The sequence below is a fragment of the Loxodonta africana genome, chromosome 12 (assembly GCF_030014295.1).
Source record: "Loxodonta africana isolate mLoxAfr1 chromosome 12, mLoxAfr1.hap2, whole genome shotgun sequence".
In the NCBI taxonomy this organism is placed as follows: Eukaryota; Metazoa; Chordata; class Mammalia; order Proboscidea; family Elephantidae; genus Loxodonta; species Loxodonta africana.
This window is the reverse complement of record NC_087353.1, coordinates 37441530-37468152: the sequence shown is the minus strand read 5'-3', so window position 1 is coordinate 37468152 and position 26623 is coordinate 37441530. Positions and strand designations below refer to the sequence as shown.

General features: G+C 35.3%; 1 protein-coding gene across 6 annotated transcripts in view; it reads left to right on the top strand.

The window, feature by feature from the left end:
• ATAD2B (ATPase family AAA domain containing 2B) overlaps positions 1-26623 on the top strand; it is a 181073-nt gene that overhangs the window by 35597 nt on the left and 118853 nt on the right. For all 6 annotated transcript variants that reach the window (XM_064295086.1, XM_023550459.2, XM_023550458.2 and 3 more), the window contains exons 2-8: positions 5468-5619; positions 11932-11981; positions 12343-12496; positions 14440-14542; positions 15785-15893; positions 18846-18962; positions 22829-22904. In XM_064295086.1, coding sequence (XP_064151156.1) covers positions 12411-12496; positions 14440-14542; positions 15785-15893; positions 18846-18962; positions 22829-22904 — 491 coding nt within the window. In that variant the 5' untranslated portion in view covers positions 5468-5619; positions 11932-11981; positions 12343-12410. The remainder of the gene's footprint in view (positions 1-5467; positions 5620-11931; positions 11982-12342; positions 12497-14439; positions 14543-15784; positions 15894-18845; positions 18963-22828; positions 22905-26623) is intronic.

The window sequence follows — 26623 nt, the reverse complement described above, 5'->3', positions numbered from 1 at the left end:
ACTGATGATATTGAGCCTCTTCATTGCCTTTACAAATGTAGTCTATTTGATTCCTGTATAATCCATCTGGTGAGGTCCATGTAGATTGACATCAATTTTGCTGTTGAAAAAAAAGTATTTATGACGGATAAGTTGTTGGTCTTGCCAAATTCTGCCATATGCTCTCTGGAGTCGTTTCTATCTCCAAGGCTGTATTTTCCATCTAGTGATTCATCTTCTTTGTTTCTAACTTTTACATTCGAATCACCAGTAATTATCAATGCATTTTGATTGCACATTCAGTGAATTTCAGACTGTAGCAGTTCATAAAAATCTTCAATTTCTTCATCTTTGGCATTTATGGTTGGTGTGTAAATTTGAATAATAGTAGTAGTAACTGGTCTTCTTTGTAGGCATATAGATGTTAACCTATCACTGACAGGGTAGATCTCAAAATGTTCTTTTTATTGATGAATGCAATGCTTCAGTTTTGTCATTACTAGCATAGAAGACCATATGATTGTTGGATCCAAAATGGCCAGTACCAGTCTATTTCAGCTCACTAACACCTAGATATTGATCTTTAAGCATTCAATTTCTTTTTGATGGCTTCCAATTTTCTTTGATTCATATTTCATACATTCTACATTCAGATTACTAATGAATGGTTGCAGTAGACCATATGATTGTTGGATCCAAAATGGCCAGTACCAGTCTATTTCAGCTCACTAACACCTAGATATTGATCTTTAAGCATTCAATTTCTTTTTGATGGCTTCCAATTTTCTTTGATTCATATTTCATACATTCTACATTCAGATTACTAATGAATGGTTGCAGTTGATACTTCTCATTTTGAGTCATGCCACATCAGCAAGTGAAGGTCCCCAAAAGCTTTACTCCATCCAATCAGTAAAGTAGACGCTACTTTGAGGAGGCAGCTCTACCCCACTCGTATGTTGAATGCCTTCCGATCTGAAGAAGCCCTCGTGGCACAGTGGTTATGAGCTATGGCTACTAATCAAAAGGCTGGCAGTTTGAATCCACCAGCTACTCCTTGGAAACTCTATGGGGCAGTTCTACTCTGTCCTATAGGGTCCCTATGAGTCGGAATCAACTTGACAGAAATGGGTTTTTTTTTTTTTGGTTCCTAGTCTGAAGAGCTCACCTTCCAGCACTATATCAGACAGTGTTCAGTTGTTACCTTCATGTTTTCATTGGCTAATTTTTGGAAGTAGATTGTCAGGCCTTTCTTCTTAGTCTGTCTGATTCTAGAAGCACTGCTGGAATTTCTCCACCATGGGTGGCCCTGCTGATATTTGAAACACTGGTGGCATAGCTTCCAGTATCATACCATCCATAGCACGGCAAATTGATGGATGGTGAGCACTTCTGTGTAGTACTTCCATCAAAGGTGCCTTGGAAGAAAGCCATGGTAGTCTACTTCCAAAAGATCAGCTGTTGAAAACCCTGTCGAGCACAGTTCTATTCTGACACACACAAGGTTACCTTGAGTAGGTATCGACCCCACAGCAACTGGTGGTGCTGTGTACATAAGATATGGGGGGGGGGGTTGTAAAAAAGAATAAGACTTTATTGAACTCAGTACACAATCTGTTTGATTGACAGTTACAACAATATTACATGCTTATGTTAAGTATATTTGCTTACTTACTTCCTTGTAACTGTTTGCTTACTATAATATGGCATGTATCATAGTTGACTGTCAGCTGAATAGATTGTCTCCTGACTTCAGTGAGGTCTTCTTCCCTCCCCGCCACCCTGAATATCTTATGTAGATTAACAGCCTAGTGGTTAAGTATTTGCATCACCCAGGGATTCCATGTACACAGTAGGTTCCCAGTAAGTGTTCGTTAAATGAAATTATTCCCTTAGTTTGTGATGCCTTTCTTATTCATGGATTGTAATCTCTTTGACACAGACTGCTTAGGCTGTGGATAGATTGTATAATCTCTTAAATATGTTTGTCATGAAACCAGTAACGCCTTCCCTCAAAGGGTTAGGTTATAATTAGCTAGTAAAATACTGTGGAGATGAAAAAGTTAAGCCTTATAATCATCCTATTAAAGGTGAGTTACTAGTATCAGGTTTGTAAATAAAAGCTTTCCCAAAGCTTGAGGTTAATAAAATGGTACTGAAGTAATTATTTTGTACCTATTCACATTTTAGTTGTTGCTTCACTTAAATCCCTAGGTTTATTTGGAGGGAAGGAGACTTCTGTAATACTATTCTTTCTGAGGTCTCTATCATAGAGCCAAGTCATGATCGAAACCCCACCATGATAAGTACAACAGTATAGGGAAGCAGTTAGGATGATATATATTTTACATATAATTAAAATATATGCCAGAGGTCCTCAAACTTTAGTGTACTAAGAATCATTTGGAGGCCTGCATTAGAAAATGTCCCGCTTCCAGAGATTCTAGTTTAGGAGGGTATGTTTCTTTAATGAGAAGTCCAAGTAATTTCTCATTCAGGTGGTGTGTGGACAACACAATGAGAGACACTCTTGACTGGAAGAGAAAAAAGCCGGTAGCATATGAAAATGGTCAGTAAATAAACATACAGATTAATTTAAATTGATATTCAAAGAGTTATATACTTGGAATTACTAGACTTAAAATAATTTACTATATTTTAAAAATTACTAGACTTAAAATAGTTTACTACTTCTTTGTTTTGTACTTTTGTCTTTATGCTTATTCCCAGAGTGTATCTGTGGAGCTTCAGTACCTACAGATTCTTTGTGAACAAAGATTTAGACAGTATATAAGCATAGAAGTTCGTATTAGAAGTTCTTAGAAGTCCTGCAGCAAATAAACTTGGACCTCATTGTTTCCTAAACTTATTTGACTATGAACTCCTCTTTGTTTCTTCTCATAATTCTTATTAATGATTTATGAACAAGCTTGGAGAAATCTTGCTTGTTGTTTTTGCTTCACATGGTGGTTCGAACCCATCAGCTGCTTCACTGGAGAAAAGACCTGGCAATCTACTTCCGTAAGGATTTTAGCCTAGGAAACCCTATGGGGTAGTTCTGCTCTTGAGTTGAAATTGACTCAACAGCACACAACAATTGTGTTGAATTAAAAGTGTTTAAATTAAAGAGCTTAAAATCTTGCTAGAATTTCAAGACTTGGACATGATGCTTTAACAATGGTAAATGCATAAATACTAAGTTGAATGTAATTAAGGGTGAAATACGTGGTGTCGAATTGGGGTAGCAGTCAATTTAGGTTAGACAGTTCAGATAAGATTTAGTGGAAGAAATGGGTTTTCAGATGGATCTGAAGGATGGGGAAGAACTTGTTTAGGTGTGAAGTGGATTCCATGGCAATGAGGAATGCTGGCCTGGGCTATTTAAATTGCTGGTTTACAATTATTAGTTTCTGTATTCACAACACATGAAGTTGCCTCCTCAGTGATTACTTGTTGCATATGCCCTCCAGTAGTGGTTTTCAAACCCTAATGTGCATGTGAATCACATGGGGATCTTGTTAAAATGGTTTCTGATTCAGAAGGTCTGGGGTGGGGCCTGAGGTTCTGCGTTTCTGATAAGCTTCCGGATGATGCCCAAGCTATTGGTCCTCGTTGAAGTAACAAATGTAAAGAGTAATTAAGTATTGAATGAGTAACTGAGTTAGATGACCTTTAAGTCACACTTTAACCTTGATATTCTTGGATGGATTGTTTTAGGTAGTATAGAGAGAACTATATTAGGAATGGAAGGATCGAAATTCTAGTTTCATGCTCTAATTTTGTCAGTTATTTTAACCATGTGAATTACCTCTGCGCTTCAGTTCTTTCCTCTGTTAAAGGGTGGGAGGTTGGAGACAGTAAAGACCTGGAGAAGTGAATAGCACAATTTAAAAAGCATTCATTTGTTAAGTACAGTAATCGTGTTTTTGGACAAAGTATCATTACATGCTTAAATTTCATATTAAATGGGTTTCCCCACCCTTTTATTGGTGATAGTTTGGCAGTAGCTAACCAGCTTTTCTTCAGAACCTAACCTAATAAATGGTGGAGTATGTTATATAACTAACATGTTTATTATCCTTGATTGTAGACACTCTGGTGTTTGAATTTCTAATTGTTATTCCTTTTGTGGTTTGTAGTATCAGGTGGCTTGTGGCTTTAAAACTAGTATTACAGCTCAAAATTAGAAATTGGTCTTTTGGGGAAAAATTTTTAATTCTATAGGTTATACTTGGATACCCTTTAAACAAGTACTCTGAAAATATTGGAAACCCTATGGGGCAATTCTACTCTGTTCTGTTGGGTTCCTATGAGTTGGAAACGACTCGACGGCAGTGGGTTTTTGGTTTTTATCTTATCACAAAATGGGTGGTTTAAAGAACAGAAAATCATTTTATCAGTTATGGAGGTATTGTCTGTGTTGATTCCCTCTGGAGGCTTTGAGAGAGGATCTGTTCCCTGTCTCTTTCCTAGTTTCTAGAGGCCGCCCAGCAATTCCTGGCAGTGATGTCTGTCTTCCCCCATGTGTTGACTGTTTCCATGTCTGTTTTTCCTTTTTATAAGACATCGCTCAGAAGGGGTTAGGATTAGGACCTACCCTACTCTGGTGTGACTTTGTTAATTTCACTGATTACATCTGCAAAGAAAAATCCCTCTTTCCCCCAAAAAGATCACATTCACGGGTACGGGGATTAGGACCTCAGGATATCTTTTGGGGACGCAATTCGATCCATAATGTGTAGCATATTGAAAATGATTGTGTATATTTTAAAACATTGATCTATAATGTAAAATAATATATTATAAAACATTAGCGTATACATTAAATCTTTCCTAAAGAAAAGGAATCAGGAGGTACAGAGGAGGAAGATTGCTGTGCAGAGACAGTACCTACCTGGAATCTGTGAACGTGGGGCTGGGGAGAGGACAATGGAAATGTGATGGATGGAGAAGGACTCTGGAATGCTTGAGAGATTGGTTACGTTGAGCAAATGATTTAATTGAATGAACAAAAATAAATGTATTGAAGATACATGGAAGCAGGTTTTTCGCTGCCTGAGAAGGCCTTGAAAATGGCAAAAGCTAGCATTAGAAGCATTGGTGTAAACTCGTTTTTTAAAAAAAATTATTTATACACAGGTATAGCAATAGCAATAGGTACATATTTGTGTGTTTATTTAAAATATATGTCTATGTATGCCTGTACATTCGTATGTTTCCCAGCTCTGTCTGCTGAGTCGTTGTGTTGTTAGGTGCCCTCAAGTCAGTTCCGACATAGCGACCCAGTGTACAACAGAATGAAACACTGCCCAGTCCCGCGCCATCCTCACAATCGTTGCTGTACTTGAGCCCATTGTTGCAACCACTGTGTCAATTCATCTCAGTAGATACTGCTTGAATAAATATTGTACTTGATTATCCAAGAATATTAACAATTCTGTGCGTTTTAGTAGGGATGATAACACACATTTTTAACCTCGTCTTTCAGAAAGCTGAAGTTGATGGTAGTTTAAGTGATAGCCACGTGTCTCCACCAGCCAAACGCACTTTGAAACAACCTGATTCTGTTTGCAAAGACAAATCAAAATCACGAAGTACTGGTCAGCGAGAGGAATGGAACATAACAACTGGACAGTCCAGGTGAGAAGAGAGAACTCATTGACTGGTTTTTCATGAATTATTTGATTGATTCAGGGTTGCTATTAATGCTAATTTTCTTAACCTGTAAAACCACTTGTGTCTGCAGATACTTATAAATAAAGTTGTGGTAAATTTTACAATTTTTGTATGTAATTTTATTTTTTCCAGATATGCTAAAAAATAAATTTGCTTTATAAAAAAAAAATTTTTTTTTATGTAGTATATACAATATAATACATATGTAGTATAGTAATAGAAACTATTAATAGAACAATAAGGTCTTTAATAGGTCTTGAATATGCATATGTATTTATAGTCCTGAAAATTCAAATAAAAACATAGGGTCAGAATTATATTTTTTACTTGAAAATAAAATCTCCCCCTTCTAAAATTATTGAATATTCCACTTGATACACTAAAGTATAATGAGTTAAATTAATTTTTAAAGAAGTCTTTTCATCTGTTACTTTTTTCAACTTAAATTTGCGTCTGAACCAGTATTTATGAGCACAATTTAATTTTACTCAGCTTCAAAGTAAACAATATAGGTAGGATAGGCACACACATTCACAGAAAAAATCTAAACATTTAAATCAGAATCTTTCACTTTCATCGTTGCCTGAATCTTTGATGTAGAAGTGCTGATGATGCCCCAGCTGCAAACAGAAGAGGGAAACCCTTTGTCTTTTTTCTCTCTTGAAATATTTTAAAATGTTTTGATTTTATATGTACAAGCAAATATTGGATAGAAAATATTCTTTAATTAAAAAAAAATTTGGAGTTTTATATATATATGTAAGATTCATTTTTTATTATCTTTAATGGCTATCATTATACAAATGGAAAAACTAATTACTTGAAGAGACAACTAATTTTTGGGTTATACTTGTCATCTTGAAAGAAACTGTCTTTACTCTTATTAAAATGAAGAAGAAAATTAAGTGTTTGTATTTAAATGTTTTAAAAATAATCCTTTTAGTATGAAATCCTCCATACCTCTCCCTCAACCCGTCAGAAACTAAAACAAAAAACTGAAAAAAAGGAAGAAATTGGAAATTGAACTCTCAGGTATTTCGTATTCATTTGACAGGCCCTGTAAGTTTACTAGTCTTTAAAGGGTCTGGTCTTAGTACAACATGTTCTCTAAGAGGTACCACTTAATTTTAAATGTTTTATTTTGCATTCTCTGGCAACTAAGTAGAAAATACATGAATCATGCTGTCTTGATTTTTTTTTTTCCTTTCCCACACTTATTCATCTGTGAGATGGAACAGGTCCAGGCGATTATAATGATATTATTTAAAATGATTACTGCATTTAATTACACTTTTAAACGTGATCTACTTGTTGTAATCTGTACCCTGTATTTATTAAATGAATGAATCATTTTTCTAAATATATGGTTTAGATGTTCTGTTATTAAGTTTGACTTCTAACTAAAAGATAAATTTGACAGTTACTCAGGTGTGAGTATATAATACACTAGATTTCCCATGTCTTATCTACTCAAATGACCTTTTATGCAAATTGATCTTGAGTATGTTTTTATACGAAGAGGACTCAAAAATTCTTGTGGGGGAGTGTAGGGAGAGTCCTTATACTTCCATTAGGTACCTTAGGGTGTGATATTCCTTTAAGTACATTTTGAGTAAAAAGCTTAAAACATTTCTACCAATAAATTTATTGATTCTGTTTTGTCAGAAGAATGTTTAGTGGCTCAAAAAGTTTAAAAAGTCTTTTGAGTTAAACTTTCACCTAGGAATAAGAGTAAGTACTGAACTATTAGTAATAGAATTTTTTGGTGTTTCAGATAGCCCGAAAAGAAAATACTATTTGACCTATTACATTCCAAATAATTGAATTTTAAGGAAAACTTGTACTGTAAATATATGAAAATCAGGATTTAGTTGAAGGCTTGTTTATGTTTTTATGCTGTGAACCTCAGTATCCTGTTTCCTTTATTTTGGTAATCTAAGCTCTTTGAGCATCTAAAGTAAAGTTATTGACGTTCTTTCAAAAAAATAATTTGTTAGAGATACAGCTCAGGTGGAGGAAAAAACTGAATATAGACAAGTATTAGTTATTAAAAAAAATTTTTTTTATTAGCTGTGAAAAATAACTAATCCTAAAGGACTTTACAAAGACTGCTAAATTCTTTTTTTTTTAATTGTGCTTTAAGTGAAAGTTTACAAATCAAGTCAGTCTCTCATACAAAATCTTATACACACCTTGCTATGTACTCCTAGTTGGTTTCCCCGTTATGAGACGGCACACTCCTTCTCTCCACCCTGTATTCCCGTGTCCATTCATTCAGCTCCTGGCCCCCTCTGCCTTCTCATATCTCCTCCAGGTAGGAGCTGTCCACATAGTCCCATGTGTCTACTTGAGTCTTGAAGCTCACTCCTCATCAGTATCATTTTCTGTGTTATAGTCCAATGCAATCCCTGTCTGAAGAGTTGACTTCAGGAATGGTTCTAGTCTTGGGCTAAGAGAGGGTCCGGGGGCCATGACCTCTAGGGTCCTCCAGTCTTCTTCAGACCATTAAGTCTGATGTTTTTCCGAGAATTTGAGGTCTGCATCCCACTGTTCTTCTGCCCCATCAGGTATTCTCTGTTGTGTTCCCTGTCAGGAAGACTGCTAAATTCTTGAAAGAAATTACCATGGATTGGTGAAATAATTTTTTTAGGCATAGGTAATTGGATGAAAACCCAAAAACCAAACCCACTGCCATCAAGTTGATTCCAACTCATAGCGACCTCATAGGGTTCCAAGGCTGTAAATCCCTGTGGAAGCAGACTACCACATCTTTCTCCTGAGGAGCTGCTGGTGGTTTCAAACCACTGACCTTTCAGTTAGCAGTTGATTGCTTTAACCGCTGCACCACGAGGGTTCCTTAACTGGATGAAGGTAGAGGTAAAAGTAGACGTAGAATTTTCTGAATCTTCATAAGTGTTTTGAGATAGGTCATGAGCTTTCTTTTGTGGGGGAAATCTCTATTTGTATAACTGAAGTCCCAAGTATATCAGCATTGCTTCATATGTTCTTTATCTTATATGTACAAATTCTCAAATATATATGACAACCTAAATAGATGTTTATAGTTTATAAAACCCGGTGCCGTCAAGTCGATCCAAAGAACAAATATTTTGAGTACATTTATTTAGCCACTAGACATTTATTTAGCCTGAGGGCTGTGTGTGGGTTTTGTTGGGGTAAGCATCCTGAATAATACGGCATGCGTTTGATCTCTCTAGAGTAATAGAAAGGCATATTCTAAGATACAGACAGAATTAAATTTCTGGCAAGACTAACTGTACACTTAAACGTAGCATGCCAAAAGTTTTCTTTTGTGGTCAGGTAGATGGAGTAGTGAGGTTAGGTGGAAGTGGATGTACCACCTATGTCGGACTGCTGCTGAGGTCTGTTAGAACTGGGCAAGAGAGTGGTTGGGTAAGGTCTTTTAGAGCTGGGGCATTTACCTTTTTTTTTTAAATGTTTTTATTGGGCGTTGGGTAAAAGTTTACAACTCAAGTTAGTTTCTCATTCAAAAATGTATGCACAGTGTGAAAACACTCTCCCCCTTTACACCCCAGGATCCCCGTGTCCATTTATCCAGTTTTCCTATCCCTTCCAGCCTTCTTGTCTTGCTTTTCGGCAGGAGTTGCCCATTCGGTCTTGTATAGTTGATTGAACTAAGAAGCACGTTTCTCATGTGTGTTACTGTTTGTTTTATAGGCCTGTCTAATCTTTTTCTGAAAAGTGGGCTTAGGGAGTAGCTTCAGTTCTAAGTTGGAAGGGTATCCAGGGGCCATAGTCTCGGGGATTCCTCTAGTCTCTATTAGGCCAGTACCTCTGTTCTTTTTTTGTGTGTGTGAATCTGAATTCTGTTCTATGTTTTTCTCCCACTCTGTCCAATACCCTATCTGTTGTGATCCCTGTCAGAGCAGTTGGTGGTGATAGCTGGGCACCAGGCTGGTGGAGGCTGTAGTTCATGTGGCCTTTCAGTTCTTTGGGCTAATATTTTCTCTGCATCTTTGATTTTCTTCATTCTCCTTTACTCTGGACGGGATAGGACTAATAGGTGTTTCTTGGATGGCTGCTTAAAAGCTTTTAAGACCCCAGATGCTATTCACCGAAGTAGGATGTAGAACATTTTTTTTTTATGAACTGTTATGCCAGTTGACCTAGATGTCCTTTGAGACTTAGGTCTAGAATTGGGCATTTTCTGAATTGAGGTTTAGAACCTTCATAAATCTTTAAGTGCTTTGGGCTCATATGGGAAAAGGAGAATAAGTACTGATTTTTAAGTCTGGTGTTGCACTGGTAATGTGCTTCAGGTAATTCAAACTGGAAGATGCTAATGTCCCAATCATGTGACGTGATACTGACTTGACTTTAAAAAAACTCAAAACAGAGATACAGGAAAAGATCTCCCACCAGCTTCCCTCTTAAAATAAGAACGAAAGTGCCTTCTTTATCATGAAGGATTTATTGGAAGATTCATTTAAATAGTGCACTGACTGGTTTCATTTTAAGTGTTTAACTTTTGGGAACATTGATTTTCAGAGACTTTTCAGAGACCACATATGTTATGGTATAGGCAGGCCAACCCTTAAAATTCTGGTATTCTCTCTTTATGTACTCCAAGTATTTCATGTTCTCTCCTGTTTTTCCTCTTTTTTTAATAAAGAGAAATGATAAAGTTGAAAAGATGACAATAGCATGACTGTAAGGTAATTGGATTGATTAAAGAACAAGTTTTTTGTTGTTTTTGTTTTCTAAACAGATCTTTTATTAGCAACCAAATAAAAGCTAAGTAAACATTGTTTTCTTGAGGGTGGACAAAAAGCTTATTGTGCTTTTTTCTGATGATGTTGCCATTGTTCAGAAAGGTTTCAGATTTTTTTTGTGGAACAATTTTTAGTATCTACACATCTTAGTCTGTTGAATAATTTAAACTATGTAAATTTTAACCACTTGGTTTTTGCCAACAGCCAAAATTCACTTGGAGCCAAGATTTGTGAATAAATTCTTTAAACTGAGTTAATGCTATGTTAGATAATAGCCAAAGTGTAATTATGAAATAATAAATTTGATTTTTCTATGTGGTTATAAGTGTATTTTGAGAGAGATTCTAGAGAATTCTAGACATGCATAATGCAATGGCAGCATTGTTAAAATACATACATAATCTTGTAAGGTCCAACCTATTAATCAATTTTATTACCTTATAGTCATACTCCTACTCTGAGATTCATGCTAAAAATGAAATGCTCTGTAAGCTGGAAAGGTAGTATACTAGGACAAAGTAGTTTTGTTACTGTTGTTGTTTTGGAGGTGGGTAGAAGGGGCTAGAGTTTTTTTTTTTTTTTTTTGGTCAGGCTGAAGAAGCATGATAATTTAAGTTTTTGTTTGTACCCCTCAGTCATCCTGGGGCATTGAGATATATATTTGTAATTCAATATTAAGAGTGCTGGAGTAACCAAAAATGTTAGAACAATTTAGTTAACAATTTGCGTAAACCATGTAGAACAGAAGATAATTGTATGTAACTACTGTTTTCTGTCTGTCCTTCTCTTTGGGTTTCATTTTTTTTGTTATCTTTGGTGAAAATAGTAATTGTTGGGCACTTCAGAAATGTGTTTGTAAGTTAATGTTGACAGCTCTTTTATTACATAGCAAGTTAGTTTTCATTTTTGAACATTCTGATTATACTGAAGACTACTATGACTTTTTTATACGTCTTTGCGTTTTGATATTGTTATAGTGCCTTCCTAGTGACTTACGTTTCTCTTCCTCCATCAAAAGGAAGAATTATGAAATGACTGTGTTGAGAAATCAGTTAAATTTTTGTTTATTAGTTTAAAATGTGTAACAAAATATTTTGATGAAATCATTAAGTTATATTGGTGTTCATATGCTTTTTTCCTTTTATAACTCATTGGTTAAATAAATTTATCATTGTTTGAATTTTATTTTGTCAATCAGAACCAATAGTCCGTGACCATTGCTACTTAGGACATCAGTTAATTTTATGGTGCATGTTAAACTTAAGCCTTTTTATTGGAATTTTAATTTAAAGAGTCAAAGACAGAGTTAAGTTCCGTTACTTTTCTTGAAGTGACAAAATGACTCTTACCTGGCTGGTATGTCTTACCAATATGAGAGTAAAAAAATGTTATCTTTACTCTTGAAAGGCAATATTAAATTGCTAACATTTTAATGATTAAAATGATTTCAGCAGTATTACATTTCTTGCTTTTTTAAAATGAATGTTGGTGTGTTTGCATATTAAATATAATTGTGTTCTAGGTTATCTTCTCAGCCTGGTGCTACATTACCAAACGGACGTAGTAGCTTATGTGAGTATTCTGTTATGAATTGGTTAGTATTGAAATTAGTGTAATGGTTTTAGAGTAAGCATTAAAGTGGGGAAAAATAGAGTAATTTAATATGTGCTCAGCATACAATTGGAAATGGCTGGATTTTAGTTATAATAAAAACATACATAAACTTTAAGATATCAGTCACAAATGAAATAATTTAAATTATAACAGATTGCAGAACAGTTATAGAAATTTTAGATTATTGAATATTAAAGGTATTTAAGTGGTTATATTCACTTTTTTGTAGTCTTTTAAAAAAGTAATTTGTTGATTTTGTTTTTTCATTTTCTATTTTGGTACTCTGTACTTTGAAATGGAAATATCTCTCTTCTTATAGCCCTTCGAAGCCACCCTCTTCGCGGGGAAAAAAAGGGAGATGGAGACCTTTCTTGTATAAATGGTGACATGGAAGTCAGAAAAAGCTGTCGTTCCAGGAAAAACAGATTTGAAAGCGTGAACCAGAGTTTGTTATTTGATCAACTAGTAAATAGGTATGAATGTTTATTCAATAAGCAATCTCATTTAATTAATTTATTTTTAAAACTAGTTATATATATATGTATGTATACACACATATACATACATACATAGTTATAATTTTATGTATGTGTGCATATGAATACACACACATGCATGCACATATACACAGTTGTTATGTGCTGTCGAGTCGATTCTGACTCATAGTGACCCTATAGAACAGAGTAGAGCTGCCCCATAGGATATCCAAGACTGTAATTTTTATGTAAGCAGGAGCAGCTGGTAGGTTTGAACCACTGACCTTTCAGTTAACAGCAAAGTGCTTAACCATTATGCAACCAGGGATTTTATGTATATATATATATATATATATATATATATATATATATATATGTTAAAAAAGAACTAATACATACGTCTAACCATTTTTTATTGTAAAAATATATTTAACAAAATATTTGATATTTCAGTAACCTTCACATATACAGTTTAATGACATTAATTATGTTCATCATGTTGTTCAGCCAGCACCTTAATCCGTTTCCAAATTATACCATCACCTTTAACAGAACCATTGCGTTCTTCTTTCCCACTCCTACCCACCCTTCTCAGTACAGAGGACTTTTTCAGAATAACTGAAGTACTGGTGTAGCAATAAATACAATTCTGTTAAAGCTTAATTTGAGTTAATAAATTAAGCTTTAAAAGAATGTCAGTTTTTAGTTTACTAGATTTTGATTCAATTTGTATAATAGCTAAATTTTTGCCCGTTTTCAGCTCTTGTGCATAGTTATAATATAAAAAGTAATTTTATTTGGTCCTCACTACTAAGTTCTTTGATGTTTGCTCATTAAACATTTGTGTTTTTGATAATTTTCAAACAACATAAAGTTTGAGTATTGATATGTAGTAAGTAGTAGTTTGTTTAGTCAAGATTTTGAATTGATGGTGTTTTCAGGCTCGGTATGTGGTATTGAGTCATTTAGTTGAGTGAAGTGAGCCTAGCAGACTGCTCAGTATCTTCGTCCATTGAAACTGTTTTTCTCAGATAACTCGTCATCCTGCTTAGTCCTTACAACACCCTGGAGAGAGAGATCAGTGTAATCCCTATTTGACAGGAGAGGAGATTTATATGCTATAGTAGTCCTGTCAGATTTGGGGATTAGTTGCTATTTGTTAAGTACTTAGATCAGTGTCTAGGCACATAGTAAATGCTGTATAAATGTTTGTTAAAAAGATAAAATTTGCTAAGTTGTTAGCATGTATTTTATGGATGTGAGTGTCCTGCTCTATTTTCTGAAAATAACTGTTCAGCTAACCTTATACTGGCTTTAAATGTTTTACAAATCCCTTTATTCTGCATAATCCTTAGCAGCATCTTTCATTTAGAAGACTGAATTAGTTATTTAATTTTGTCAGTGCGATGGATCTGGTAGTCAATTATGGATTTATTTATTTGGAGCCTTATAAACAAAAATCTTAAATTTTATCCCCGTTACCATATATATAGTTGATTCTGACTCATGGCGACCTATAGGACAGAGTAGAACTGCCCCATACGGTTTCCAAGGACTGCCTGGTAGATTTGAACTGCCAGCCTTTTGGTTAGTAGGCATAGCTCTTAAGCACTATGCCACCAGGGTATCGTGTATTTCATAGGCTCTATTTTAATTAATAAATTTAGGCAGAAGATGTTAAAAGTTGTTACCAAGTGATACAGCCTGTGTGCTCAGGCTGTTGATAGCATTTTTTGTCCTATTCAGTTTTCTGGTTCCATGTTTTTAATTGGGCATTGTCTTCTGATTGGTGCTGGTTACAAAGATTGTTAATTGGATGTTATGTACAGTTACACATCAGAGATGATTTAACTATGCTTTGATGAAGAACTCTTTTTCATGTATAATGCATTGTACGGTCCCATCATTGTTTAAACCCTACTTTTCTTATATGACTGCAGTACTGCTGAAGCTGTACTACAGGAAATGGACAACATTAACATCAGACGGAATCGTCGATCAGGAGAAGTGGAACGACTTCGAATGTGGACAGATACAGAATTTGTGAGTGTATTAACTGCAACAACCTTTGCAAGTATTTTTTTTATTTTGATTGAGGAATTAAAATGGAGAGTAAACAGCAGTTGGATTTTATAGGATTAACACACTTGTTTCCTCCTCTTCTTTTCCAGTTTAGTTTGGAATTTTATTACCTTAATTCTTCTTTTATCCATATCCCATCTGCCACAACCTGCCCCCGAAGACTACACTTTTACCAGATGAGTGATCTTAAAGCCCAGCTCTGATTCTGTCACTCATCTGATTTGAACCTTTGATTTTTTTTTTTTATTGGGTACCTAATTAATTAAAAATACCTTGACCTTCACAACCTGGCTTCAACTTTATCTTGTTATATACTATTGTCCAAGTGTAGCAAATCCTTGCCCATACCTTTTACTCTTACTAGTACTTCTGGTTAGCGACTTTGTTTCAAGGTTCATTTCAAATGCTGCCTACTGTAACAAGAGGAGTGTCAGCTCTTTGAATTTTAGAATATTTTATATCTTTCTTTTTTATTAAATTGTGCTTTAGGTGAAAGTTTACAGCTCAAATTAATTTCTCATACAAAAATTTATGCACATATTTTATGCGACACTACTTGTAATCCCTTTAATTGATAGCACACTCCCCGTGGGTTTTCCGTGTCCATCCAATCAGCTCTTGTTGCATCCTGCCATCTCATCCTGTCTCCGGACAGGAGCCGCCCATTTGGTCTTGTGTATCTGCTTGAACTAAGAAGCAGTCTTCATGACTATTATTTTATGTTTTATAGTTCAGTCTAATCTTTGTCTGATGAGTGGGGCTCAGGAATGGTTTTAGTTCTGGGTTAACAGGGTGTGCAAGGGCCATGGCTTCAAGGGTTCTTCTAGTCTCAGTCAGATCATTAAGTCTGGTCTTTTTACATTAATTTCAGTTCTGCTCCACACTTTTGTCCTGCTCCGACCAGGACTCTTGTCATGTGTCTTTCTTTATGTTATTTAATTTGTTTTACTGCCACCTACTAGGCTGTGATTTGCTTGAGGGAGAGTATGTCCCTGGCATTGTATGTTTTAAATTTCTCAATATTTCCTAAGATTTATTTTCTTTCGTTTTGCCCCTTAAATTTTTTGAGTTCAATTAGCTCCTTTTTCATGAATATATGCCTTGCCACTTTATTGAGTGTGGGTGTAACCCACTGGATTCAGTGTATTTGTAGCAGGGAATAAATGCTGTGTTAAGTATTTGACAGATTTCCCTCTTTAAAAGGAAAATATGGATATGTATTCAAGAGTGAAGAGGCGAAGAAAGTCACTGAGAAGAAACACCTATGGTATACAGAATCATCATGAAGTTTCTACTGAGGGTGAAGAAGAAGGTTTGTAAAACACCTTATGAAATAAATACTGGAAAGTTTAGGTTGGAGGGAAGAAAAATATTATAAGTAATATATGCATAATATTGCTCAGTGAATGATTTTTAGCTTTTGAGGTCTATAATGTATAATTTGAAATAATTATATTGAGCAGGGATTCTGAGTCTTTCTTTCTTTCAGCTGGAAAAATACTTTTAGCTATACATTATACATTGTTATACAATGTACCTTATTACTAGCCTTTGGTAGTACAGTCATGCATTGCTTAACATCCATGATACGTTCTGTGAAATAGGACATTATGTGTTTTGGACGTTGTGCAAACACCATCTTACAGGCAGTTCCCGGGTTACGAAAATCTGACTTACTGACAGCTCACACTTAAGAACCGACTGCCATAAAGTCTATTATGTTAAATATTTGAGTTAAATACAGTGGTTTGTAAGAGTGAACACACACACTACTTTGTGATGCTCATGAAAACATTTCACGGTTTGGCAGCGTTTCTTCAATGTATGCATAAGCCAACCAAACCCAGTGCTGTCGAGTTGATTCCGACTCATAGTGACCCTATAGGACAGAGCAGAACTGCCCCGTAGAGTTTCCAAGGAGCACCTGGTGGATTCGAACTGCCGAGCCTTTGATTAGCAGCTGTAGCACTTAACCACATGCCACCAAGATTACGAGTGTATGCATTGAAAGGGAAAATATATGCTATGTACTAAAACAAACATTTGACCAACTGATGTTAAATAAGAACCGTATGTGCCTGTTCAGACTTACCTACAAATTCGACTTAAAGACAGACTTAGGAACGGATCTTGTTCATAACTCAGGAACTGCCTGTATATACTTAGCAAAGCTACATGGGATACTGTAGTGTATTTGTATTGACTAAATAGCCAAGATGCTGTACACATACAATACTGGATTTCAGCTAATGTATCTGGCAAGGTAACGTATACATGAGATACCCGTGTCGCGTCAGGAAGCTGTTGTGTTTACTACATCTGGTTATGTCCCCCATGTCCTGTTCTCCGATAGGGATTTCTGAACTCTGTTATAACTTTATGGGACCATGGATGTATATCCAGTTGGATGTTGCCCAAATGGACCTTAGGCTGCGCATGACTGTATTTAAGTGACCTAATCTGGTGTGGCATTTGCTATGGGCAAATTTGCTTGTTAAGTGAGGCTTCTGTTGTACTTAGGTATCTTCTAACTGAAAGGTTGTTTTGCTGTCTGTAGCCTCTAAGTTTCTGATAATTTGAATACCAAATTTATTTATGGACTCAGGAGTGAATGGTGAAGTTTAGAGAAAGAGGAGTCACTAATACTAGTGGAGGGCTAGGGGTTGTACTGTTTTCTTTTGAGGCCTGTTGGGCCTCTCAACCTAGGAGACTGTATTGAATTTGTAGGGCTATAACTGGGAACATGAGAAAAACACATTGGCCCTGAGAATTATAAACTGATGACGTAGAGGATTTAATTCTGTAGGTGTTCATCTTTTTTATTGAAATGGATTTTCAAAATATTTGGTGCGTTATTAATTCAGGGTATGTTACTAGGAAATTTTACTAGCTACCACTATTTATGTAGTTTAGATAGAGAAGAATGGGTTTATTTCTCAAATTCTGTAACGTATTATTAGCAAGTTTTGAAGAGCTGATATTGCTAATGAAGGTATTTTATTGAGCAAATATTGTTGTTACAGCTAGAACCTCTGTATTGTTTCCTTTAGAGAAAATCGGTATAGGTGAGACAGCTTTATAATGGGATCTTTTCCTTTTCTTTAACTGAACACCTTGTAGAGTTTCCAGAGTAGATATTCCATGTGCAGAATTTCTTCCCATAATAAATAGTGTGCTATTGTGCTTTTTTTTTTTTTATTGTGCAGGCCTTTTTCATGAAGTAATTTTTTGAAGGTTTAAGAAACTTATTTTGAGGCAAATAATATTGTATTTGCTGATTTTCTCTAAAACACAATGATAAAAATTTCTCAAAACTTAGAATAGGCTTTCAGATGTCACGAGCAAAATGTGAAATCCTTTGCTTGCATTTTTAGTTTCCTACTTCACTCAACATCACTAACAGTTTGAAAATTTTTCCTGTGTCTTCATATAGTGATTGTGTTACTTCAATAATTCTTGTGATTAAAATGATAATTATAAAATATATAACATTTGGGAACCATATGCCTATGCATTTTCATCAAACTGTTTTATTTTAACCTATAAGTAGATATCAGATCATAGCTATAGCCAAACTACTTTTTAAAAATAAACTTTAAAAAAATGAATCATAATGTACATAAATCTTGAGTGTACATCTAAGTAAATTATCATAAAGTCATTACTTGTGTGTCAAGAAATATACTATTTATCAATACCCTAGAAGTCTGCTTCATGTGCCCTTGTAATTCCTACCTACATTTTTCTACCCAAATATAACTAATCCATGTTTAACTTGTCAACAGATCTAACAGACCATTATATTCCCACCAAAAATTGCTCTTGCTGTAACATTAGTAATTACTTTGTTAGCTTATTTTTTTGCACTACCAATGGGCATTTGATTAGTAAATTCATTCAGTAATTAATTGAGCACTGACTGAGGTTTGCTGTAGTTTGGAAAAATTTAAATCATCTTCTGTTACTGCTTTTTATGACCAAAGAAATTTAAATGTCTTAAGTACATCAAGAGATCAAATATGACCGCACTGGCTTATTCAACAAAGAACTGTGCTCATGATTGGTAGGAAAGGCATTTTCTTTTACATCTATTTAGGTTGATTTTTAATTATATTGATTTATGCTGTACTGTAAAATATCGACACTTTTAAATGTCATCTGTGCAGAAAGAGTAAAAGATAAAATGTAAATATTCAGTTATAGAATGAACCAGCACTTGTGGATGAAAACAATGCCTTTTTTCTTTTTGTGTGTGGGAAACTAGAATCTCAAGAGGAGGATGGAGATATAGAAGTTGAAGAGGCAGAAGGAGAAGAAAATGATAGACCATATAATTTGAGACAAAGAAAAACAGTGGATCGATACCAAGCACCTCCAATAGGTGGGAAACTCAGAATAACTTCTTTCCTTCCTGTAGTTGAGTAGTGTATTCTTCTCCACCCCTTTTAAAAAGTTAATGTTGCTTAATTTAGAAGAATGAAGCCTCATGAGTTCCTTATATATTTTCCTACGTGTACTTCTCACACCCTCAACTGAAAGAAGGGTAAAATACAGAGTAATAACATCAAATCATAGAGTATGTACTTTTTATATATAGAACCTTAAATTTGATAGTATTACTTATGTTTTTCTATTATTTTATAATTTATTGAGCTTTTTCGTTTACAGTAGTTCTTTAGGGGAGAGCAACCTAACCTAGTAACCTAACTAAGATCGTAACAAGTAGTGGTATAGAGCTGTAGCTTGGCCAGGAACCTAGGTTTTTCGTTTATTTTTTAAGAAGGAAAAAGTATATCTTAATGCTGCTAAATCTGGCAATTAATGCATCAATCCTGCATGCACTCATTTGTTGACCTTTCTCCAGCTCTTGGGAAATTAATCCCTTCCAATTAAAAAAAAAAAATGGAGCTACAATTCACATACCACAAAATTCACCATTTTAAAGTGTACAATGCATTGGTGGTTTTGTATATTCACAAGGTTGTGCAATCCTCACCACTATCTAATTCCGGAACATTTTCATCATTCCTTTTTCCTCTTTCCCCTAGTCCTTGGCAGCTACTCATTTAATTTCTGTCTCTATAGATTGGTCTATTCTCTACATTTCACATAAATGGAATTATACACTATGTAAACTTTGATGATTGGCTTCTTTTACTTCGCATAATGTTTTCAAGGAAGAACCTAGGTCTTTTGACTTAAAATCTTATGCTCTAAAACAGTGATTGATTCTCAGATATAAGAGTACATCAGTGTTACCTCACTAAGGCTTTGGTGCACATGTACACAGACATCTCCCTACTGCAGGTGGGATGCCCTGTCACAGCTAGTTCTGTTACTAATGGAGGAGGTATATTGGGGTAGGAAAAAGCTTACGAAATGTTGTTTTAATAAAAGTTTTCTTGAGGTATATTTATAATATAGTTCATTACACATACTTAAAGTATACAGTTTGACACGTTGCTATCCATGTAGCTGTCACCACAGTCAAGATAATGAAACTGTCTACCAACCTCCAAAATTTCCTCCTGCCTCTTTGTAATCTGCCTCCACCATTTCTTGTGCCCTCCTCCTCCCAATCCAAGGCAGCCACTGATCTGCATTATGTCACTGTAGATAAGTTTACATTTTCTCCAAATTTATGTAAATGGAATTATACAGTATATACTTTGTCTAACTTCTTCACTCAGCATAATTATTTTAAGACTCATCCATGTTATTGAACGTAACAACAGTATGTTCCTTTTTATTGCTGAGAGCATTTCATTGTATGAATAAACCACAGTTTGTTTATCCATTCATGTGTTGATGGACATATGGATTATTTCTAGTTTATGTCTATTAAAAATAAAGGTGTTATAAACATTATAAGTCTTTGTGTGGACATATGTTCTTACTTTTCTTGGGTAAATAGTAATGGAATGGTTGGATTTTATGATTGGATGTATGTTTAATTTTCTGAGAAATTGCCAAACTGTTTTCCAAAGTGGTTGTACCATTTACATTTTCTCTAAGAATGTCTGGAATTCCAGAACACTTAATTGTGCTCATGAGGAACCTTTACATAGATCAAGAGGCAGTTGTTTGGACAGAACAAGGGGGTACTGATTGGTTTAAAGTCAGGAAAGGTGTGTGTCAGGGTTGTATCCTTTCACCATACCTATCCAATCTGTATGCTGAGCAAATAATCCTAGAAGCTGGACTATATGAAGAAGAATGGGGCATCAGGATTGGAGGATGACTCATTAACAACTTGCGTTATGCAGATGACACAACCTTGTGTGCTGGAAGTGAAGAGGACTTGAAGCATATACTGATGAAGATTAAAACCTTCAGTATAGAATACACCTTAACATAAAGAAAACAAAAATCCTCACAACTGGACCAATGAGCAACATCATGATAAATGGAGAAAAGATTGAAGTTGTCAAGGATTTCATTTTACTTGGATCCACAATCAACAGCCATGGAAGCAGCAGTCAGGAAACCAAAAGACGCATTGCATTGAGTAAATCTGCTGCAAAGGGTCTCTTCAAAGTGTTGAAGAGCAAAGATGTCACCTTGAAGTCTAAGGTGTGCCTGACCCAAGCCATGGTATTTTCAGTGGCATCATATGCATGTGAAAGCTGGATGATGAATAAGGAAGACTTGAAGAAGAATTGATGCCTTTGGATTGTGGTGTTGGCAAAGAATATTGAATATGCCATGGAGTGCCAGGAAGAATGAACAAATCCGTCTTGGAGGAAGTACAGCCAGAATGCTCCTTAGAAGTGAGGATGGCAAGACTGCGTCTTACATACTTTGGACATGTTATCAGGAGGGATCAGTCCCTGGAGAAGGACATCATGCTTGGCAAAGTTCAGGGTCACCAGAAAAGAGGAAGACCCTCGATGAGGTGGATTGACACAGTGGCTGCAATAATGGGCTCAAGCAGAACAACGATGGTAAGGGTGGTGCAGGGCCGGACAGCGTTTCATTCTGGTGTGCATAGGGTCGCTATGAGTTGGAACCAACTCGACAGCACCTTACAACACCGACAACAATAAGAATGTCTGAGAGATCCAATTGATCCATATCCTTGTCAAACTTGGTGTGACCAATCTTTTAAATTTAATTTTAATAGTTTTGTGGTGGTATTTATTGTAGTTTTAATGTGCATTTTCCTAATAACTGATGATACTGAAAATCTTTTCATGTGCATACTTACCAATAGAATATCTTTGGTGAAGTGTCTGTTCAAATCTTTTGCCCATTTATTAAATTGAGTTATTTGTTTACTTACTTTTTAATTTTGAGATTTGCTCATTGATTTGTTATTTAATGCTGCTGTAACAGAAATACCGCAAGTAGATGGCTTTAACAAACTGAAATTTATTCTCTCACAGGCTAGGAAGCTCAAAGTACAAATTCAGGGCTCCTGCTCCAGTGGAAGGCTTTCTTTCTGTTTTGGGGGAAGGTCCTTGTCATTAATCTTCCTCTGGTCTAGGAGCTTCTCAGGGCAGGGACCCAGGGTTCAAAGGATGCATTCCTCTCTCAGTGCATCTTTCTTGGTAGCATGAGGTCCCACTCCTCTCTGCCCCCTTCTCTCTTCTATATCTTGAAAGAGATTGACTCAAGATACAACCTAATCCTATAGATTGAGTTCTGCCTCATTAACGTAACTGCCTCTAATCCTGCCTCGTTAACATTCTAGAGATTAGGATCTACAACATGTAGGGTAATTACATCAGATCATAAAATAGTGGGCAGCCACACAATACTGGGATTCATGGCCTAGCCGAGTTGATAGACATTTCTGGGGGACACAATTCAACCCATAACACTCATATATTCTGGATGTCAATCCTTTATCAGATACGTAATTTGCAACTATTTTCTTCCTATTTCTGGCCTGTTTTTTTATTTTCTTAACAGTTTTTCAAAAAGCAGAAGTTTAAAATTTTGATGAACTCCAATTTACCATCTTCTTTTACGTATTATACTTTTAGTGTCATATCTGAGAAATCTTTGTCTAAGGCATTATCACAAAGATTTAATGTAATATCTTATTAAATACTTAATTGCATTGTAATAGTACTACCACAAAGTTTTATTATTGTTGTGCTTTTTCTTGCAGCATTTGGAACTTGTAGACATATTACACCTTTAGGTTCTATTCAAAATTTAACAGAAGTCATTTCTGTTCCTTCGATACATTAATTTATCAATTATTCCTTATTTATATTATGATTTTTTTTTTCCTTTTAGTACCAGCTCATCAAAAAAAGAGGGAAAACACACTGTTTGATATTCACAGATCTCCGGCAAGAAGAAGCCATATCAGGTAAATTTTGTTTGTTTTTGGGAGGGGCAAAAAGGATACATGCTGTCAGTTATAAATAATGTTTAATATAGAGCTTTATAATTAGAGTATACTTATTAATGCTATTAATGCTAATGCTAATGAGGGAGTAATAGTATCTTTATTTCTTCCTCTCTCTTTCATTTATTAATAGTTTTTATCTGTAAGGATATATATAAAACCCCTACTTTTCACACTAATGTAGTGGAAAAATCAAATTCCATGTTTTACTTCTCTGCTACTTCTGTTCTGGTGCCCAACTGTACTTGAAGCACTTCTTCCTCTGACCTTAACCATTAGGAGCTAGGTCAGATCTCATAAGAAAAAGGGCAGAGCCCTCCAAACTGCCAAGTCTGCCCAAGAGCTCAGACACCAGCCATAAGCATGGGTGTCGCCACAACACCCTCACTTCTTACCTTCTTGGTTCTAAATTTGAGTTTTTCCACTACCCCTTCAGGATGCCAGCTGTAGGCTTGGGGCCTCTTGGGCTTCCTCACTTCTCACTTGATGGCTACAAATTTGGGGGTTCCCTCTGCCATCTAAGGTTATCAGCTCAATGGTTCCCAGCTGCCTTCACTTCTGACCTGCTGGCTCCCACTACTCCTTTGTGTTTTCTTTCATTAATAGAGAACAACTCACAGAACTCATGGAAAGCACTGTACTTTGATTCCAGTTATTATTACATACAAATGAAGAAATGCATAGGGCAGTGACTGGGAGAGTTCCCAACAAAGGGCTTCCATGTCCCGAAGGGGCGTGCTGCCCTTCCACGTGCATTGATGTCTTTCACCAATCAGGAAGCCCATGGAGCTTCAGTGGTCAGAGTTTTTATTGAGGATTTTTGCCATGTCATCACGAGACAGCCATTATGAGGTGGTATTATGAGGTGGGTCTGGGTCCCTCTCCTCTGGCCAGTACCCGCCCAAGAGCCACCTCATCACCATAACCTGTTGGGTTTGGTGTGGTCTCACTCTCTCATCGAAGACAGGTTACTGGGGAAATTCCAAGTTTTTAGAGATTATCTCTCAGGAACCAAGGACAAAGACCAAATTCTTCAGGTAAAGTTAACGTAAGCCACACATTATCCTGCATGTGATATTATCTTCGAGTTTCACAGTTTGCCTAGAATATTTATTGATTAATAATTATATTCTCCTAAAAGCTACACAACTCTTCAGTCTCTTAATAGAATTGAATTTAAGCAACCCACAATATTAGAATAGTTCCATGACCTCTAAAAGCTATCAACCCCTGCACTACCTGCCCCCGCCCCCCGAAAGCACTAATTTATTTTTAGTCTCTGTAGATTTACGTATTCTGCACATGTCATATAAATGGGATCATATAATATGAGATCTTCTGTCACTGCTTCTTTCACTTACCATAATGTTTTGAGTTCATCCATGTGGTAGCATGTATCACTGCTTCATTCCTTTTTTATGGCTGAGTAATATTTAATTGATATATACCACATTTTGTTTATCCATGCATTTGTTGACGGACATTTAGGTTGGTTCCAACTTTTGGCTATAATGAATAATGCCGCTGTGAGCATTTGTGTATAAGTTTTGGTGTGGACATATGTTTTCATTTCTCTTGGGTATATGTCTAGAGTGGTTAACTCTATGTTCAACTGTTTGGGGAACCACCATCTTTCCAAAGTGGTGGCATCATTTTACATTTTCACCAGTAGTGTATTTGTGTTCCCTTTTCTCTACATCCTTGCCAATACTTTTTATTTTCTAACTTTTTGGTTCCCTCCATCCCAAAAAGTGTGAAATGGTATCTTATTGTGCTTCGGATTTGCATTCTCTAATGACTAATGATGTCAAACATCTTAGGTGCTTTTTTTGCACTTCGTATATCTTCTTTAGAGAAATGTCTATTCAGATACTTAGCCCATTTTTTAAAAACACTTTTGTTGTTGTTGAGAATATACACAGCAAAACATACACCAATTCAACAGTTTCTACATGTGCCATTTAGTGATGCTGATTATATTCTCTGAGTTGTACAACCATTCTCACCATTCTTTTCTGAGTTGTTCTTCCACCATTAACATAAATTCACTGTCCCCTAAGATTCCTATCTAATCTTTCATGTTGCTGTTGTTAATTTGATCCCATATAGATAGTTCTTAAAAGAGCATGATGCACAAGGCAGGCATATTTTACTAGTTAAGCTAAACTATTGTTTGGTTTTAAGAAGACTTTAGGGGAGTTTTTTTTTTTTTTTTTTTTTTTTTAACCAGTTCAGGTTTTTACAGGTATACAACTTATTGACAGCAATTACAATAATTGGCTATGCATCCCTCCCTCCTGCCCCTGCTAACCACTAATAAACTTTGGTCTCTGTATATTTGCCTTTTTCTTGTCTTTTTATGTAAGCGAGGTCATATAATATTTGTCCTTTTGTGATTGGTTTATTTCACTCAACATAATGTCTTTAAGCTCCATCCATACTGTAGCATGTATCAAGACTTCATTTTTCCTACTGGCTGAGTAGTATTCTACTGTATGTATGTACCACATAATGTATTTTGGTACTTTGTGATTAGATGCATATGTGTTTATAATTGTTATATCTTCTTCATGAAGTCACCCATTTACCATTATTAAATGTCCTTCTTTATCTCTAGAAACATTTTTCCTTTTATATGATATTTCCTCTGAAATTGGTATAGTCATTTTAGCTTTTTTGTGATTACTGTTTACATGATATATTTTCTTGTTTTACTTTCAGTCTATTTGTATTTTTGAATCTGAATTGTTACCTGCAGAGATCGCGTATAGTTGGATCCTTTTTTTTTTAGTACAGTCTGACAATCTCTGCCCTTTGAGATTATTTAATCCATTCACACCTAACGTTATTATTGATATAGTTGGTTTTACACCTGCCACTTCACTTATTGTTTTTCATATGTCTAAAGTCTTTTTTGTTCTTCTACTTCTTCCTTTACTGCTTTCCTTTGCACTGAGTATTTTCGAATATAGTATTTTAATTTCTTTAATGATTTCTTCACTACTTTTTTTTAGTCTTTTCTTATTGGTTGCTCTAGGGTTTACCAAAAAAATCTTAAGTTGCCAGAATCAGCTCCAGCAATTACAAAGAATTAATCTTGTCTTGAAAATACTGTTTGGTCTAATGAGCTGTCAGAGTTACAAAGAAATAATTACTGTGTGATGGAAGTGCAAGTATGGATGGGAGAATAAAGTGGGAAAGAATAACATATAAAAAATCAGAAATGAATTGAAGGATGTCAGGAAAGAATTAGAGAAATATTTAGAAATGGAGACTAAAGTAGAAGAAACAAATATGAATAAACACAGTTGATAATGCCTTAAGACAAACAGATGGTGAAATATTAAAAATCAGAATGAATAGAAGAAAGATGATAAGGATTTGAGAGAAAATGAAAAATACAGAAAATAGGCAAAGAAAACCTAACATTTTGTATAATAGGAATTCCCCAAAAGAAAGCAAATCCAGAATGTACTTACATCTAAAAATCTAGAGAACTTTTCTATGTTAGAGACGATATAAAACTACATCTTTAAAGGACACATTGAATACCCGAGAGAATTAATCTAGAATGGCTGAGACACATTCTAGTAAAATTGTCACACTTTGAAGAACAAATTTTTTGAATATCAAGCTTTTCACCAATCTTTTTGATAGAAAATAATGAAATAATATATTTA